General features: G+C 41.3%; 1 protein-coding gene across 1 annotated transcript in view; it reads right to left on the reverse strand.

The window, feature by feature from the left end:
• The window catches only part of LOC126191523 (murinoglobulin-1-like), a 272,234-nt gene that overhangs the window by 213,732 nt on the left and 40,682 nt on the right, over positions 1-17,820 (reverse strand). The window contains exon 2 of the mRNA XM_049932422.1: positions 190-350. Coding sequence (XP_049788379.1) covers positions 190-350 — 161 coding nt within the window. The remainder of the gene's footprint in view (positions 1-189; positions 351-17,820) is intronic.

Raw genomic sequence — 17,820 nt, forward strand, 5'->3', positions numbered from 1 at the left:
CACTTGAGAAACTTATTCTCTAAAGTCTTGAAATTATTCAGAATTGTGTTGTGAACTCTAAGCTCTACATGCTCCTTTTTAATTATCCCTGCAGCTCTGATAATCACTGTTAGTCAATGTTGTTTCATTTTTGTCTTTATCACCAAGCACACTTTGAATCAGTAATTCTAAATACTAGCAATGTCATACCATTTGAAATGTTATGGGAAAGTGTTGCAATCTGATTGTCAGAGTCTGGATAAAGAAGATGAATCTTGACATAAGCATTTCCAGTAATGTTGTGGAGAGTAAGGCACAGATTCTCCACACTTCCTGTTAGTAGCCGTTTGGGAGCTGTCAACACGTATCCCCTGGAAATATAAAAGTTACTGTCAGCACACAAAACTTATATATACCACCAAAGTCAGTCATTAAGTAATACTTTATTCTGGTGTAACTAGTTTCTATAGTGTCGTCACATGATTATGAAGTATTTGAAATGTATCTATAAACCTGAGTAAGTATGTGAGCCTAGAGTATGCAAAGATTGTTCAGTGCACAATCCTATAATACAGTAAAATTACGATACATTACTTACCTCAAAAAAGCAAAAATTTTAGTATTGTCAACAGACATGTTTAAAAGTGCACAAAACTATCCTAGCTCTAGGAATATTAGATCCTGTTTGGGAAGAAAAAGGTACAGAATGCAAGTCACTCAGACCTCAGGATAAAAGGGTAGGCATCAGATATTGTAGGAGGTTAAAATTGTATACATGTGCGTATCAGTAGTACTAAAAATTTTGCACCCTGAAGGTAAATCTTGGTCAATAATCCTCTCTCATAATTTTGCAGTTTCCTCAAGAGAATTTTTCCTTTTGATATTATCACATAAAAAAGTGGCCCATGTCAGAAATTGAAGCATAAAACCTATTTAACATCACATGTGAATATAATTTATTGTTTCAAAATGACAGGCTCTGAGAATCCAATGTATATAAATATTCTTTCTTTGTGGGACATGCACCTAGTCATGTCAGAAGCTATTCTTATTACTCCACTGACTGTCTGATATGAAACTGTCCACTACCATATGATATTTAGTATATCCTGGCATTCCTAAGCCTATATAATCTTTCATATGCCTCAAGGCTTGCTGAATTTTTGTCTGAAGATTGAGTGGATATTATGCCTTTTTAGGAGGCAGCTACTCTTTTTGTCACTGAGCCATAGAATGACAACAACACAAGCTTCTTCATATCCTCCTCTGTGGACTTCTACTTATGCATTTTCAGTAAAATGTGTTGTAAAATTTGTTAATTGTTGTGGCAGTTTTCGTTAAATAGTTTCTGTAAGTAACATAACTCTTGTGACAGGTTTTCACTGCCTAAAACAGCTTCTGAACAATGCATCACGGTCTTCTGAAAAAATTATTTTGGTACTGTGTTAATAGAAGATAGAGGGAGAAGAGAGAGAGAGAGAGAGAGAGAGAGAGAGAGAGAGAAAGAGAGAGGTTTTGGTGCTGTGTTAATAGAAGATAGATAGAGAGAGAGGAGGGGAGGGAGAGAGAGGGGGAAGGGAAAGAGAGGGGGGAGGGATAGAGAGGGGGGGAGGGAGAGGGGGGATGCAGGGGGGGCAGGAGGGAGAGGAAAATATTTAAGAGGGACATATAAATAACATCCAATGAAGAGTGACACATTTCATTAAGAAATTGTTTACTTGGTACAAGAGAGTTATGCAAATGCAGACTCCACAAGAGAGGCACTTTACATCATGGAGAGGTTAAGTGTTGAACATTTTGAGAGTTTATGTTCCAAAAAGAGTCAGGCAATATATTAATTCCACCCACATACAGCTCATCAAGTGACCACTACAAGAAGATTTAAGTTTACAGAAATTAGATGTCATACAGAGCTTTACCACCAATAATTTTTCCTGTATACCATTCAAGAGTGAAACTTGAACAGGAAAGTGGGAGGAAGATAGTGGTACCACACCACACAAACATCCTAAGATGACTTGCGGAGAATAGATGTAAACACGAAAACTGTGGCTGTGACATCTATTTGACTTCCAGCAGACAAGTCATCAAGGAGTAGCAAGACACTATCCATTTCTGTCTCCATTGTGAACATAATGTGGACATGAATATCATTATGTGGTCAAAGAATTCTCCCTGCTTTCCATGCTGATGTAATGATAACAGCAACTAGGCTTCACAGGAGCTGTGTTCAAGGCATTTTCTTCCAGGTGCTCCATACACAGGTTGATTGTAATTGGAGCTAACAAACTTCCCATTATGGTACCATCTATCTGGTTAAAATATTCTCTACCATAAAAAAAAAAAAATTGTACGGCCAGAGTGTGCTTAAATAAATCCACAACAGCGTCTTCAAATAATTGGGAGAGAAGCCTATAGTGTCTTCAATGGGAATGCATGTCAATAATGACATCATATCACAGCTAAACATCATACCTCTTTATTCAATGTGTACATACTGAGGTGACAAAAGTCTTGGAATGCCACCTAATATCATGTTGGACCTCCTTTTCCCAGAAGTAGTGCAGCAACTCACCATGGCATAGACTCACCTTGCAGTAATAGTGAGCCATGTTGCCTTTATAGCCATCCATAATTGTGGAATTGTTGCCAGTGTAGGAGTCTGAGCACAAACTGACTTCTCAATTATGCCCCATAACTGTTCGGTGGGATTCATGCTGGGCAATCTAGGTGTCCAAATCATTTGCTAAAATAGTCCTGAATGTTCTTTAAACAATCACAAACAATTGTGACGTGTTGACGGGGTGCAATGTCATCAATAACAACGCCATTGTTGTTTGGGATGTCGAAGTCCATGGATGCCGGCAGATGGTCTCCTAGTAGTCAAACATAACCATTTCCACTCAATGACCAGTTCAGTTGGATCAGAGGACCCAGTCCACACCATGTAAACACAGCCCACACCATTAAGGAGCCATCAACAGCTTGAACAGTGCTTTGTTGACAACTAGGGTCCATGGCTTCATGTGGACTGCATCACACTTGAATCCAACAATCAGCATTTACCAAGTGAAATCAGGACTTATCTCACCAGGCCCCAGCTTTCCAGTCATCTAGGGTCCAACCAATATGGTCACAACCCCAGGAGAGGTGCTGCAGGTGATGTCATGCTGTTAGCACAGGCACACACGTCGGTCGTCTGCTGCCATAGGCAATGAACGCCACATTTTGTCACACTGTCCTAATGGATACATTCATTGTATGTCACACATTGATTTCTGCTGTTATTTCATGTCATCTGTATGCCACTGCTCTCAGTTGTTAAGTGAAGGCCATTGGCTACTACATTTTCCACAGTGAGAGGTAATGCCTGAAATTTGGTGACCTTGGTACAGAATTGAAACTGTGGATCTCAGAATATAGAATACCCTTGAACTGTAGCACAACTGATATCTCTCACTACATCTTCTGGAACGCAATTTTTGGCATGACGGGTTTGTGGCATGTATGCTGCAAGTGCCGTTGGGGCCATTTTCCAGGAAGAGGCAGTCAGTGAAGCAACATGGACAGTGCAGATATGCAGGACAAAGGACCAGCTGTTTGTTCTGCTGCCTATGTGACTTCCAAGCTGGTCCAGCTGAGCATCTTCTGGACACAAAGGATGTGCACCAGAAATGAGAGTGGACATTATTCTTTTGCTGACTAGGTCAGGGGATGAGTGGTGAGTCTGTGTCATTCAAACATCTTCTGATGGTTCCAATTATTTTCACTGTTTGTCATGACACAGCGCCTTTATATGCTCTGTTTCGTCAGTGCCAAGGGCATGCAGGATTTGTAAAGACCGATCTTCCTTCCCTCTGTCAGCGTGAAACTGTGACTGGTTCACTTCCTGCGCATGTTTGTGCCTTGCTGTTTCTATACTGGACTCTGTTCAGCCACTTGTTGTTGTTTCCTGTTCCTATGTCTGGCCAGGTGATTTGAGGAGCATGTTACTCATATCAAAACATAATAGCTTCCATTCGATAATTGTCATTGAGTTATGATTTGACTGTGTGTTTTAAATTATTAGGGTTCTGTAAATTCCTACATTCAATGTCATTAATCATGACATCCAAATCATATTTCTTTCCAAGTACCTTGTGTACTAAATTGCTTTCTTTAGTTATTTGGAGCCTGCACGCTTGCGGCCTCAATGTGACAATTAAGTATTTACCACTTCTGCCATGTGGCATGATTTGAAGCTGAATCTCAGTTGGCCACTGACCTCCTTTACTATCAGGCGTAAGTGACTTTTAGCGACTTTTCACAAATGTTTTGTCTATGCTGCCAGCACGTAATCTGATGACTTAAGTTTTACTCATTTTGCTTAAAAATTACTTCTCTCTTCATCTCTTCATCAGGCTAGCACTGCATGTTCGTGCTTTGAGGCGTGTTCCCACTGGTTGCTTAGAAAAGGAGTGAAGTGAGCAGGATATTGGGCCTAAGTAACTTTGGGTCCATTCGTCCAGACCACATTGCCCAGCATGGGTGGTTTCACATCAAGCGGCGTTAACTGTTTTTGTTTCTTTAAATGAGTTAATTTCTAGGTAAACCTGAGTTATTTGTTGTGTTTTAGTCAAACACATTCTAAAGATTTTGATGGCTTACCTATTTGAAGACTATTCCTAAGAATCTTTGAAGAGATTGGTGAAATATTATATTGCTTCTCTTATTGAAATTTTCTGTAAATATTTCAACAATAGTAAACTGGGGCACAAAATATTTGTATATTTTTGGAAAGAGAATAACACCTGTTGTAAATTTAAATTTTCATATTTCGTGTTCCCATGAATGAGAAGTGTTATTAAAAATATTGATGTGAATGATGCTCAATCCTTATTTGGCCCAATCCTTCCAATCTCAAGCAATCTTACACTAACAGAGTGTACCTTTCTGGTAGCTAGGGCATAGTTGTTTCTGGAAGTTCAAGGAATGAATTACAATGAACATCATCCTACATACTTGTATTGCATCTGCATAACACACACTTTTTTTGGGGGGGGGGGGGGGGGTTCCTGTGCATTTGTCTGTTGTGCTTCAGGTCTTGCTGAGAGTGGACTGTCTTTGCAAGGATCAGTTGTGATATGACAATAAAATCCAAGGATTGGCAGAGGATGGGGACATTGTAGGGCTACCGATGCGTCCTCACACAGCTATGGGTGCTCTGGTGCAGCTGATGGTGGAGAGTATTGGTCAGATGGGGGTGGCCATTGAGAACTGCATTGCTTCCCTATCAGAGATAGAGCAAACCTTAAAGTTTCTTCAATTTAGTGCCCTCGTGTGCTTAGCTCTAAAGCACGCAGGCACAGATTCCAGGCTGGGTGCATAGAGTTGAAGACCTGGTTTTGATAGTCATGGATTCTCAGTTCAAAAGCGAGAGCGATCAACTAGACAATAGAGTGATAAATGTGCAAATTAGTTTCAAAGCTGTAGAGTGGGAAAGTGATCAGTAGCTTAGTGAATAGCAAAATCTGGTGGTTACCAAAAGTGAAGTTGTTTCTTTGGGGCCCAGAAGTGGTGATACAGAGAATCCACAGTCCTGTTTTGCTAAATTACCTAATCCTTTCTTGAATGTGTTGCTACCTCCACCTCATGGTGGGATTTGTAGCTGGATCCTGGCTGGCCACTGAACTTCTTTACTATTAGGTGTTAAGTGGGGGTAGTTACCTTGGCCAGTTACCTTATTATCTTTTAGTGACTTTTCACAAATCTTTTGTCTTCGCTTTGGCATGTAATGTAATATATTAACTTTTATTCATTTTACTTAAAAATTACTACTGTGTTCATTAGGCTAGCATTGTGTGTTTGTGCTTAGGGGGACGTTCCCACTAGTTACTTAGAAAAAACAAGCATGGTGAGCAGTGTATTAGGCCTCCCCTAAGTAATTTCAGGTCCATTCATCCAGATCACTTTCCCTAGAGTGTGGTGGTTTCACATCAAGCAGCTTTAATTATTTTTGTTTCCTTTTACTGAAATAATTTCTAGGTAAACCTGAATTATTTGTTGCATTTTAGTCAAACACTTTCTGAAGATTTTGGTAGTCTATCTGTATGAAGATTTTTTTCTTAGAACTTTTGAAGAGATTGTGATGTAACTTCAATTGGAGATTTATTTTCTTGCTTCTCTTGCTGAAATTTGCTGTAAATATTTCAATAATAGTAAACTGTGGCACACAAGGTTTGTACTTTTTGGAAAGAGAATAAAATTTGTTAAAAATTTAAATTTTCTATTACTTGTTCCCATGAATGACTTTTGAAGAGCTGAGAGCAAGTATTTGACACTTTGTCTTAATACATCAAGGTCCTGTGGCCTAATTGGTACAACGTTTTTTTTTCCTGGGAAGTACAGTATTAATAAAAATCTTGATACATATTATGTTCAACCCTTATTTGGCCCAGTTCTTCCAATCCAAGGAAACCTTATGCCACTAGTAAATCTCTAAGGATTTCCAAAATAGAATGTCCCACGCACCCAGTTCCAACTACCATTCCGTGTTCAAAGTTCAGTAATTCCTGCCATGCGCTCATAATCACGTCAGAAACCTGATTATATGGACCTGTGTAGCTGACAGTTCTGCCAATGCACTGTTCTTTTACACCTTGTGTACATGATGTGACCACCATCTGTATATGTGCATATTGTTATCCCATAACTTGTCACCTCAGCGTATGTTTAACTTATCTGAAGAATTCAGTCATTTGATAGAACATCGTGACCGCCCACCTAATAGCCAGTATGTCCACCATTGGCACAGATAACAGCGGCAACACATTGTGGCATGGAACCAGTGAGGCCTTGGTCAGGTCATTGGAGGGAGTTGGCACCACATCTGCACACACAAAACACCTAATTCCCATAAATTTTAGGGAAGGGGGTGATGAGCTCTGATCCCACATTCAATCACATCCCAGATGTGTTCGATCAGGTTCAGATCTGGTGAGTTGGAGGCCAGTACATAAATTGTAACTTGCCACTGGTTTCCTTGAACCACTCCAGGCCTCGTGATGTGGCACATTATCTTGATGAAAAATGCCATGAAGGGGTTTACATGGTCTGCAACCAGTGTACAATACTCCTTGGCTGTCATTCTGCCTAGCATAAGCTCCACTTGACCCATGGATGTCCAGATGAATGTTCCCCAGAGCATAATGGGGCTGCCACCAGCTTCTCTCCATCCCACAGTACAAGTGTCAAGGAGAGCAGTTCCCCTGGAAGACAATGGATTTGCACCCTCCCATTGGCATGATGAAGAAGGTATTGAGATTCATTAGGCCACTCACTCAGTGCTCTGCCACTGAACCAATGTCAATCCGAGTCTCCGGACCATTACAATCTGCCCTTGGCCAAACTCAAATAGATCACGCGCCCTCCCCATTTTACACACGGACAGCACACTCACTGATACTACATGCACCGGGCAAGTATCTAACTTTCAGTAATTCCTCATCAGGTGATGCTGCAATTGCCTGAATAGTTAGTAAGTCGGTGGTCATAATGTTCGGGCTGATCAGTGTAACGAACACAGTAACAGAGTAGTGAGGGTGGCCAGTTGTATTGTGAATCTGTAAGTCACTACTCCAGTTCACTATGAGACATGGGTGTGTCTCCTTCTAATGAATTTATGGCAGGCTATAACAATGACAGCAAACTCACAGCCACAAACACATATTTACTCTAGCAGGATTTTACATGATATTGACAGACATTAATTTCAAACATGCATCCACTTTTAAGGGATGACAAGTATTGTGATGTCAAAGGTGGTAAGCATTGTATTTGCAGAATAGTGTTAAAATCCTGTACTGACTTGACAGTACCAAAATGACTTATTTTGGAAATCATTCAATGACTTAAGGCATCAACCATCTATATAAAATGAAATCAGCCAATAATCTCTAATATCAGAGTCATTTCACTTATTCCAGTCTTTTACAAAATGTTTGAGAAAGTATGTGTGAAGTGCAGTGTATGCAGTTGTTATGCTAAAAGATGGGAATGACCAGAAAATATTCATCATTAAAATGTAGAAGAAAGGGCAAAGCTTTGTCAGTGAGAAAGTTGAAGTAAACAACCTGGTTCTTTTTCATGGTATCCTGGATAAGTGGACCCAAGTCATGGTAAGGGAAACACACTCGAAAGATCACAGAACCACCTCTGTTCTGAACTACACCTTCTACACACTTCAAGTTAAACACCTCACAGGGCTATTGGTGAATTGATGGCATGGCTACTTCTACTCCAAACATGAACAGTATTCGGCAACAGGACAGTATGATAGTGCTGGTGCTTCAGTTCTCAAGTAATTTGCATTAGGTCACCAGCTAGCACCAGCCAGTTTCCTTTTGAAGGTATTTCCTAAACGTAATGGATCTGTCGAGAGTCACTCCAAAATCACACCCCAGCCAGAAAAACTTTGAAATTTTGAGTTTATGTCACTGAAAAATATTTAAGGAGCACCCTAAATTGCATAAAAACTGTCACATATCCACCTCACAATTTGTGTGCTTGTGGACAGTTGTGTTGCATGTGAATTCATGATTTGTAGTGGCAAAAACAGTGTTGCTATTGGAAGGTGTGCATGAGAGAATCAAGAAGTGTGCCACATTTTGAGTTGTGACACTTTTCACATAAAAATTAAATTGAATGTTATTTTTAATAGCATTATAATAAAAAAAGGGGAAATGAAACTACTTTCCATGTTAGAGCTCATTTTATTACTTCTCTTCAAATCACATTAATCATGGAATGGAAACACACAGCAACAGAACGTACCGGCGTGACTTCAAACACTTTGTTACAGGAAATGTTCAAAATGTCCTCCGTTAGCAAGGATACATGCATCCATCCTCCGTTGCATGGAATCCCTGATGCGCTGATGCAGCCCTGGAGAATGGCGTATTGTATCACAGCCATCCACAAAACGAGCACGAAGAGTCTCTACATTTGGTACCTGGGTTGCGTAGACAAGAGCTTTTAAATGTCCCCATAAATGAAAGTCAAGAGGGTTGAGGTCAGGAGAGCGTGGAGGCCATGGAATTGGTCCGCCTCTACCAATCCATTGGTCACCGAATCTGTTGTTGAGAAGCGTACGAACACTTCGACTGAAATGTGCAGGAGCTCCATCGTGCATGAACCACATGTGTCGTACTTGTAAAGGCACATGTTCTAGCAGCACAGGTAGAGAATCCCGTATGAAATCATGATAACGTGCTCCATTGAGCGTAGGTGGAAGATTATGGGGCCCAATCAAGACATCACGAACAATGCCTGCCCAAAAGTTCACAGAAAATCTGTGTTGATGACTTGATTGCACAATTGCGTGTGGATTCTCGTCAGCCCACACATGTTGACTGTGAAAATTTACAATTTGATCACGTTGGAATGAAACCTCATCCGTAAAGAGAACATTTGCACTGAAATGAGGATTGACATATTGTTGGATGAACCATTCGCAGAAGTGTACCCGTGGAGGCCAATCAGCTGCTGATAGTGCCTGCACACGCTGTACATGGTACGGAAACAACTGGTTCTCCCGTAGCACACTCCAATCAGTGACATAGTCAACGTTACCTTGTACAGCAGCAACTTCTCTGACGCTGACATTAGGGTTATCTTCAACTGCACTAAGAATTGCCTCGTCCGTTGCAGGTGTCCTCGTCGTTCTAGGTCTTCCCCAGTCGCGAGTCATAGGCTGGAATGTTCCGTGCTCCCTAAGACGCCGATCAATTGCTTCGAACGTCTTCCTGTCGGGACAACTTCGTTCTGGAAATCTGTCTCTATACAAACGTACCGCGCCACGGCTATTGCCCCGTGCTAATCCATACATCAAATGGAAATCTGCCAACTCCGCATTTGTAAACATTGCACTGACTGCAAAACCACGTTCGTGATGAACACTAACCTGTTGATGATACGTACTGATGTGCTTGATGCTAGTACTGTAGAGCAAAGAGTCGCGCGTCAACACAAGCAACAAAGTCAACATTACCTTCCTTCAATTGGGCCAACTGGCGGTGAACTGAGGAAGTACAGTACATACTGACGAAACTAAAATGATCTCTAACATGGAAATTAAGCGTTTCCGGATACATGTCCACATAACATATTTTCTTTATTTGTGTGTGAGGAATGTTTCCTGAAAGTTTGGCCGTACCTTTTTGTAACACCCTGTATAAGGGCGTCAAACAACAGTGCATGATCAAACCCTTCTGATCAGTTCCAGAGCGAAGCTATCTCGCTACATTGCAGCAATGTCGACACGAGGCGGTCGCAATGAGAAATTTCGCCACTGAGACTGAACCAGGGCAAAACACAATATCGGTATTTCTGGCGAGCCAGGCAACAGACTTCAGCGAAATGTAGTGGGTCAGAGCAGCCAAACAGGGTCACGTCACCTTCATTATGTGACGATAGGAAGTTTACTAATTTTTACTGCTCAAAAGAAGAAATTAATGTTTTTCAAGCTGGTAATACTAAACTCGTTGTTCTTGAACTAGAATCTGTAGTGTCACTGTTTGTATGTCAGCGACGCAAAATATTCCATGCGGCGTCGAAGACCTTCACAAAGTATGTAATTTCGTACACGTAGACAAGTTACTCTCGTGGTGGAGAAGCAGCTGCCTACTCCGACGGTTGTCTGTAAAATTCTTGAAATGTAAGAGAAAGAAAACTTCCATGGTATGTTCTCGAATTGGGACGCTGCCATTCGCATTTGGTCATTCGATGGTTGTCAGCGAGTGAAATGAGTTCCTTTTAGCAGAGAAAAGTTTCTCTATGCTTTTCACCGTGTTATTGAAGCAGGTTCTACAGCACACATCGACCACCGAAATCCTATACAAGCTTGTAGTACATAATAGTTCATCACAGAATCCTTTGATGAAAATTAAACACGCGCCGTTATCTCTGAAAAGCAAGAGACTGTATTATGGCCGTTACTAAACTCCACATTAACATTACATATCGCTTGTGAATCTCAAAAAATACAAATTATGCAATATGGCGGCTAACAATGACTGTTTCAATGCACAAACTTCCTACACGTCCTCTCGTTATCCTGTCTCGTAACAAATGTTCTCTGACATTGCGATTTTCTTACTTTTCTTTGCTCGCCATGGAGCAAAGCTCCAAGTCATATACATATATACATTCACTTTAAACCAATAACAATAGAAAGGACGTTGAACCGATTTCTATCCGCTAGCTTGGGCCAATAGATATTATAAAGGGCAAAGGCGAATGCAACAAACGGTACCAAGAGCTTTTACGTACCAGTTCTATACTATAACACACTCGTTAAGCAAGTGCGGCAAACCGCTGATACCTCCCTACTAGCAAGTCCTATGCGATCAAGACGAATGACGTCGGGTAGGGATTATCCGCTACTTCACTCCATAAATACCACAGCAGTTTAGATCTTAAGGCAGTCGGTCAGACGGATCGATGGCGTAAATGACATCCGCACTCGATTCCCTGACCGCAGCAAAATGACGGCTGGCACAAGTCTGTTGTAGATTTCCTGCACGCTACGGACAACAGCCGCTACTCGGTGAGATGGCTACCTCGCCTTAATCACCAGTCGTGGAGTTCAACACTACAGTCTGCATCTGTCGCTGATAGGAGGACCTGGAGGTCTGTTTCTCCTACCTGGATCAAGACACCAACGTTCCTGACACTGGCGGACGAGAATAGGGCATATCTGGACGGCAGGCCAATGTTGTCGAACTTCACGGCAACAGTCACCGCGGTGCGACGGATGACGAAGAAAGCTGCCGAGCGAGAGTGGCCAGAGCACCTCTCAACTCCGCTTGTGTAAGTTAAAATACAAGCACGGCCATCATTCACCGCCGCGGCGTTGCGGTAGCCGACTGGGAAGTGTGCGGTGTCATCCTTGAGCGGGCTGTAGGCCGTTTACGACGCAATTCCTCAGTGAGTATTGACAGACGATGCCAACCACGTGTCAAGACGCTACCTGTATTTTTATGGAAATAAATAACTAATTCTGACTCTGCTTTCACTGTGTCTACCAGCGACTGTAGGTCACTACCACACATCAGTCGAAAACTGGCAATGAGCGAACTGGGAGAGTGCCTCCTGACAAAGAACCAACTCTACTTACACTATGCGATCAAAAGTATCCGGACACCTGGCTGAAAATGACTTACAAGTTCGTGGTGCTCTCCATTGGTAATGCTGGAATTCAATACGGTGTTGACCCACCCCTTGATGACAGCTTCACTTTCGCAGACATACCCTCAGTCAGGGGCTGGAAGGTTTCTTGGGGAATGGCAATCCATTCTTCACAGAATGCTGCACTTAAGAGAGGAATCGATGTCGGTCGGTGAGGCGTGGCGCAAAGTCGGCGTTCCAAAACGCTGTGCTATAGGATTCAGGTCAGGATTCTGTGCATGCCAGTCCATTACAGGGATGTTATTGTGGTGTAACCACTCCGCCGCAGGTCGTGCATTATGAACAGGTGCTCGATCGTGTTGAAAGATGCAACCGTCATCCCCGAATTGCTCTTCAACAGTGGAAGCAAGAAGGTGCTTAAAAAATAAATGTAGTGCCAAGCAAAGCAACAAGAGGTGCAAGCCCCCTCAATGAAAAACACGACCACACCATAACACCACCGCCTCCGAATTTTACTGTTGCCACTACACACGCTGACAGATGACGTTCACCGGGCATTCGTCATATCCACACCCTGCCATCGCATCGCCACATTGTGTGCCATTATTCGTCACTCCACACAACGTTGTTCCACTGTTCAATCGTCCAATGTTTAGGTCCTTACACCAAGCGAGGCGTCGTTTGGCATTACCGGCGTGATGTGTGACTTATGAGCAGCCGCTTGACCATGAAATCCAAGTTTTATCACCTTCCGCCTAACTGTCATAGTACCTGAAGTAGATCCTAATGCAGTTTGGAATTCCTGTGTGACGTCTGGATAGATGTCTGCCTATTACACTGTTACTGATGCCTGTGCGCACGGTGCAACCGCAAATATGCAGACAAAAGAAAGCGTACTCGAAGCAAGAAGGAAGCAATGAAAACGGACATATATGATAAGTATATTCGAAAAACAAAAAGAACACTGGGTAGTTATGCGTCACAGCAACTGGTAAAATAATTCCTGCAAAAACATTTCACAATGTGGACTGCAGATGTGCACGTAAATGTTTCAGAAAAATTTCAGAGGATGAGAAGAAGACGTTATTCGACAATTTCTGGGCGATGGGTGACATTAATTGCCAAAATAGTTATCTGAATGGTTTATGCACGTATCATTCAGTTAACCGTCGACGACCAAGAGATGGCTCTGGTTCTCAGAAAATTTGTAAAATAATGAATATCGAGTACATGTGAACAGAAACTGTGCAATAGTATGCAAGAAGTTTTTTTTTGAATACTCTGGACATTTTTAATGGACGACGCTCTAGGCTTTTAATAAAAAGCAAGGAAGAAGGTACACCTCACCTTGATGGAAGGGGCAAACATCAGAACGGAACTAGAAGGTCTTATCAATGAAGTATAGGATAACATCAAATACTTTCCAGTTTCCGAGAGCCATTATGCAAGGGATGATAATGCTCACAAAAGGTTTCTAAATCCTGAGCGGTGTGTGGCCAAAATGTACGATGTGTACAAAGATAAATGCATATAGTCTATCGAAAAATCTTTAACAAAGACTTCAACCTGTCATTTCGAACAACACGTAAAGACACTTGCTCTTTTTGTTACAAATTGAGCTTTGAAATGGATGCTGCTACCAATGCAGAAGAAAAAAGAAAGCTTCAAACTGAATAGGAGCTTCACCTTAGGAGGGCTGAAGCTGCAAGAACAGCAATGGCTACAGGACACAGCATGTAGTATAGAGGCAGATTACCATACGCTCGTGTTTACCTTTGACCTGAAAAAAGCACTTGCATTTACTAAACTAACAGAATCGATATCGTACTACAAAAGAAACATGTATCTGTATAATTTTGGATGGCACGATTTAACTGACGGCAAAATCCATATGTATTTTTGGGATGAAACATCTGGATCAAGGGGTTCACAGGAAATTGGTACCTGTTTATTGAAACATATTGAAAAGTGTCATTTCTCAAAAACAGGTAGTTGCGTACAGTGACACATATGGTGGGAAAAACAGGATCATAAACATTGCTCTAACACTAATGAAAGTTGCACGATCTCCTCAATTTCATGTCAAAATTATTGATTTAAATTCCTGCTCCCAGGTCACTCATAACTGCCAAATGACAGGGATTTTGTCCAGATAGAACAACAAATAAGAAAGAGTTTGTTTTCCCCAGATGATATTTTTGAAACAATTAGGAAAACTGGCAGAAAAAATAAATTTGTATACACAGACATGAAGCATTCTGACTTTTTACCACTGAAACAGTTACGAAATGCAGTGGCAAGAAGGAAGAAAAATGAGGAGTATGTTCAATGTAATCGGCTGAAAATAAAACGGATGCGTTTTGAGAGGCAGATGATGATGATGAGGTCCCATACTCCGAGGAGCGTAGGGGACGTTGCGGGAGACCCGCACTGCTGACTAGGCAAGGTTCTAGCGGAGGTGGTTCGCCATTTGAGAGGCAGAAGTCGTACAAAAAACTCTACAAGGAAACACTGAATAATGATACTGACTTCCGTGTCCTAAACTGTGCTCCCAAACGTGGTAGAGGGAGACCACACACATATTATATTATTGCAGTTTCACACACATGAGAAAAGAGCTCCAAAAGAAAAGGCAGGATATGATTGATTTGCTCCCTTATGTGCCAGCTATCAAACATAGTTATTTCCTTGCTCTACAGACAGAAGACAGAGATCTACAACATGAAGAAGAAGGAAAATGTTGCCTTTAGTTTTACAGAAACCATTTAACCTGAAACATATCTGAGTGTGTAGTTCAATTATACATGTGAATTTAATAAGAAGGTATACATTAAAACTAATAAAAATTATTTGCAATAAAAGAATTAACACGTTTATATACAATGTTCAATTTATTTTATTTCAGTAGTAGTACAGCTCCATTAACTCCACTTTTCTGTCTATAATGCTGCTAAAATTAATGATCCAAAGAAATAGAAAGAAAGGTTCATCTCCAGCAACAAGCCAAATACCTGAATATTTCTGGTATCTCAACTGCAGATTTTTCAGTGCTCATTTAACTTTAGGACTCTGTATCTCAAAATGAACAATAATGGACTTGTACCACTATTGAAATAAGCCCGTCATATCTATGTGTTTCTTGGGGGAGGGGGCCGGGGCGCCAAGTAGTATCATACCCCATGCGACGTGGATGGCGGGGGGGGGGGGGGGGGGGGGGGAGCGCCTATAAAATGTTACGGTGATGGGGCAGCGGGACGGGACGGTGCGCCAATGATGTGTCGCGCTCCAGGTGCCAGTTATGTTCGCCACGCCACTGATAAAGTTGCCATCCTATAGATCACTTCTCCTGTCATGTTTCTTTAAAAAAAATTACACTGAAATCTCCGCAAATAAGTAATCCCTTCCTTCTGTCTGTGAGACAACACAATAATCCATTCAAATTCTCCAATTACCTGGTCGAGACCTTAGGGTTGGTTTAAGGTTCAAGCAACACACACGCCGCTGCTTGGGGCGCCAAGCTGAGAGGGCCGCAGGATTTGTATACAGTGCTTATCAGAGTATGCAGTGTAAACTGACACGGGCGACACTGGGCGAGGGAAAGGGAGGATTGGGGTGCCATATGATAAATCGCTCGTGTGGGAAACTGCTCTTGCACCGGTCATGGGGGGGGGGGGGGGGACCTATATACTATAACAACCGTAAGTACTACACTTCCCAGTATTAAGTCGCAACCACCTCCTTATCCTGATCTACATAGAATTTATTTATTTTTGTATTCATATTTCTTTATTCTGAACATGGTGACTTCTCTTTTATTTATATTTGATCTACGTTAATATGCAGCTAGTTTATCCACTAGCTATAAGAGTTTCTATCCCTGTGGTTCATGGTGTTCAGACAGACAGATGTCAACAATTTTTCTCCAACCACTAAGATCTTGCAAGAAAATTTACAACTCATTTACTTCAATTTTTATCCGCCTAATATTTGGAGTACTGATACGGGTCTTGTCTTGTTGAATACACCGGTTTTCGTCGGAGCGTCGAAGTTCAGCAATATTGGGTGTGCATAACACTTGGATGGTAGTGGGTGCGGCATGTGCTGTTTGGTGGTGCAGTGGCGCAAAGTTCCTGGTCACCAGATTTTGCACCAATTACCTGGATTAAATTCCAAATCTCTACGCAGTCTCAAGATATGAAGGCATGTGACATGGTTGATGGTGATCTGTCCATCGGATAGGGACGCCACCTTGGTGCTATTCAAGAGGAGTAGGCTATGTGCCTGCGGCAGGTTTCACCATCTCCCTTCCCACACCATCATCCAGCAAAAAAACGACACTACATTATAGTACAAACGCGCCTTACAGTCATCTACACTTCTTTCTCCGATATACTTAAAAACACAACTCTCACACTTCGTGAAGGAAAAGTGCTATCGCGAATGAAGGACAGAAAACTGGGAATTGCCCCTTCGCATTTCCTAGCCAACATTGCACATACGAGCTCTTTTTTTTTTTTTTTTTTTACTGCACAATTACTTTTACTGTTGAATTTAAGTCTGTAACACTCAACTGGAAGGATTAATAGTTACCAACAGACTTCTGCTTAATAGCGACTTAGGAGAAAAGTTAAAATGAATGTTAATATTTTAGGTAGTTTCCATAATACTATGTTTGATAAACATTTTTCCAGCCTCCTCTTTCAAAAGTTCTCCTCCTCACCCACATTTACGCATAACATCAGCTTTTTAAAATCCTCGGAAGTATTCTTATTATATCACTGCTTTTATAAAAATACAGCCTTTTTAGGGTATGAACTGTAATAAATTGCTACCACTAGTAAAGCAAAAGCAAAGTTCATTTATTTAAATACTAACTTTCTATGTTTTATGCAACCTGAGACTTCTTAACTGGCCATGTTTCTCTCGAACAAAAGTGATTTCCAATAGCCGTTCTACGAGAAATCTAATGCATTTCAACTAGAACATCGATTTCAGTCAATGTTTCGTCATCCATATGTAGGGTTGCCAGATTAAATCGACAAAATTATCGAGTATTGTCTGGCTAAAGGATTTGCTAAGCTGAGAGACAGGGGTGTACACAATAAAGCACTTAGTAAACATTAAAAATTACATTTATTATTACTAGTTACAGCTCTCAACAAACTGAGTTACCTTTAATATCTTACAAACTTCAAATTATGGGGAATGCATAACTCTGATTTTACTGTATTGACACTCAATTTGGTTTTACTTTCAGACCATAAATGATTCATGTAACAGATGACTTTTTCCACATAGGTATTGCTGCATGGAACTGCTCTTATCCTATTGATAATTCCTTGATATGAATAGAATTCTAAAAATACGAAACCACCCATACTTCGGCACCAAACATTGAGCACGGGGTTGAAATAACAAACAGTACGGTAAAAAACGGAATACGTTGCAACGCAACCCACATGGGACGTATTATAAGGCAGCATCGACGAGGAGCGGAAACAGCAGGGCAGATGTGTGTGGCTCCTAGCCTCCTGCGGACAGGAGCAGTGGTTTGAGGAACTTTCATCTTGTTACTGTTTGATCAGGTTCCACACCTTATGTCGTTGATGTCCTATTCGAAGGCTTTTACCAGCACTACAGAAACAAAATTTAGTTCCACTTAAAACAGGAATGAAG

The sequence above is a fragment of the Schistocerca cancellata genome, chromosome 6, assembly GCF_023864275.1.
Source record: "Schistocerca cancellata isolate TAMUIC-IGC-003103 chromosome 6, iqSchCanc2.1, whole genome shotgun sequence".
NCBI classification, from domain to species: Eukaryota; Metazoa; Arthropoda; class Insecta; order Orthoptera; family Acrididae; genus Schistocerca; species Schistocerca cancellata.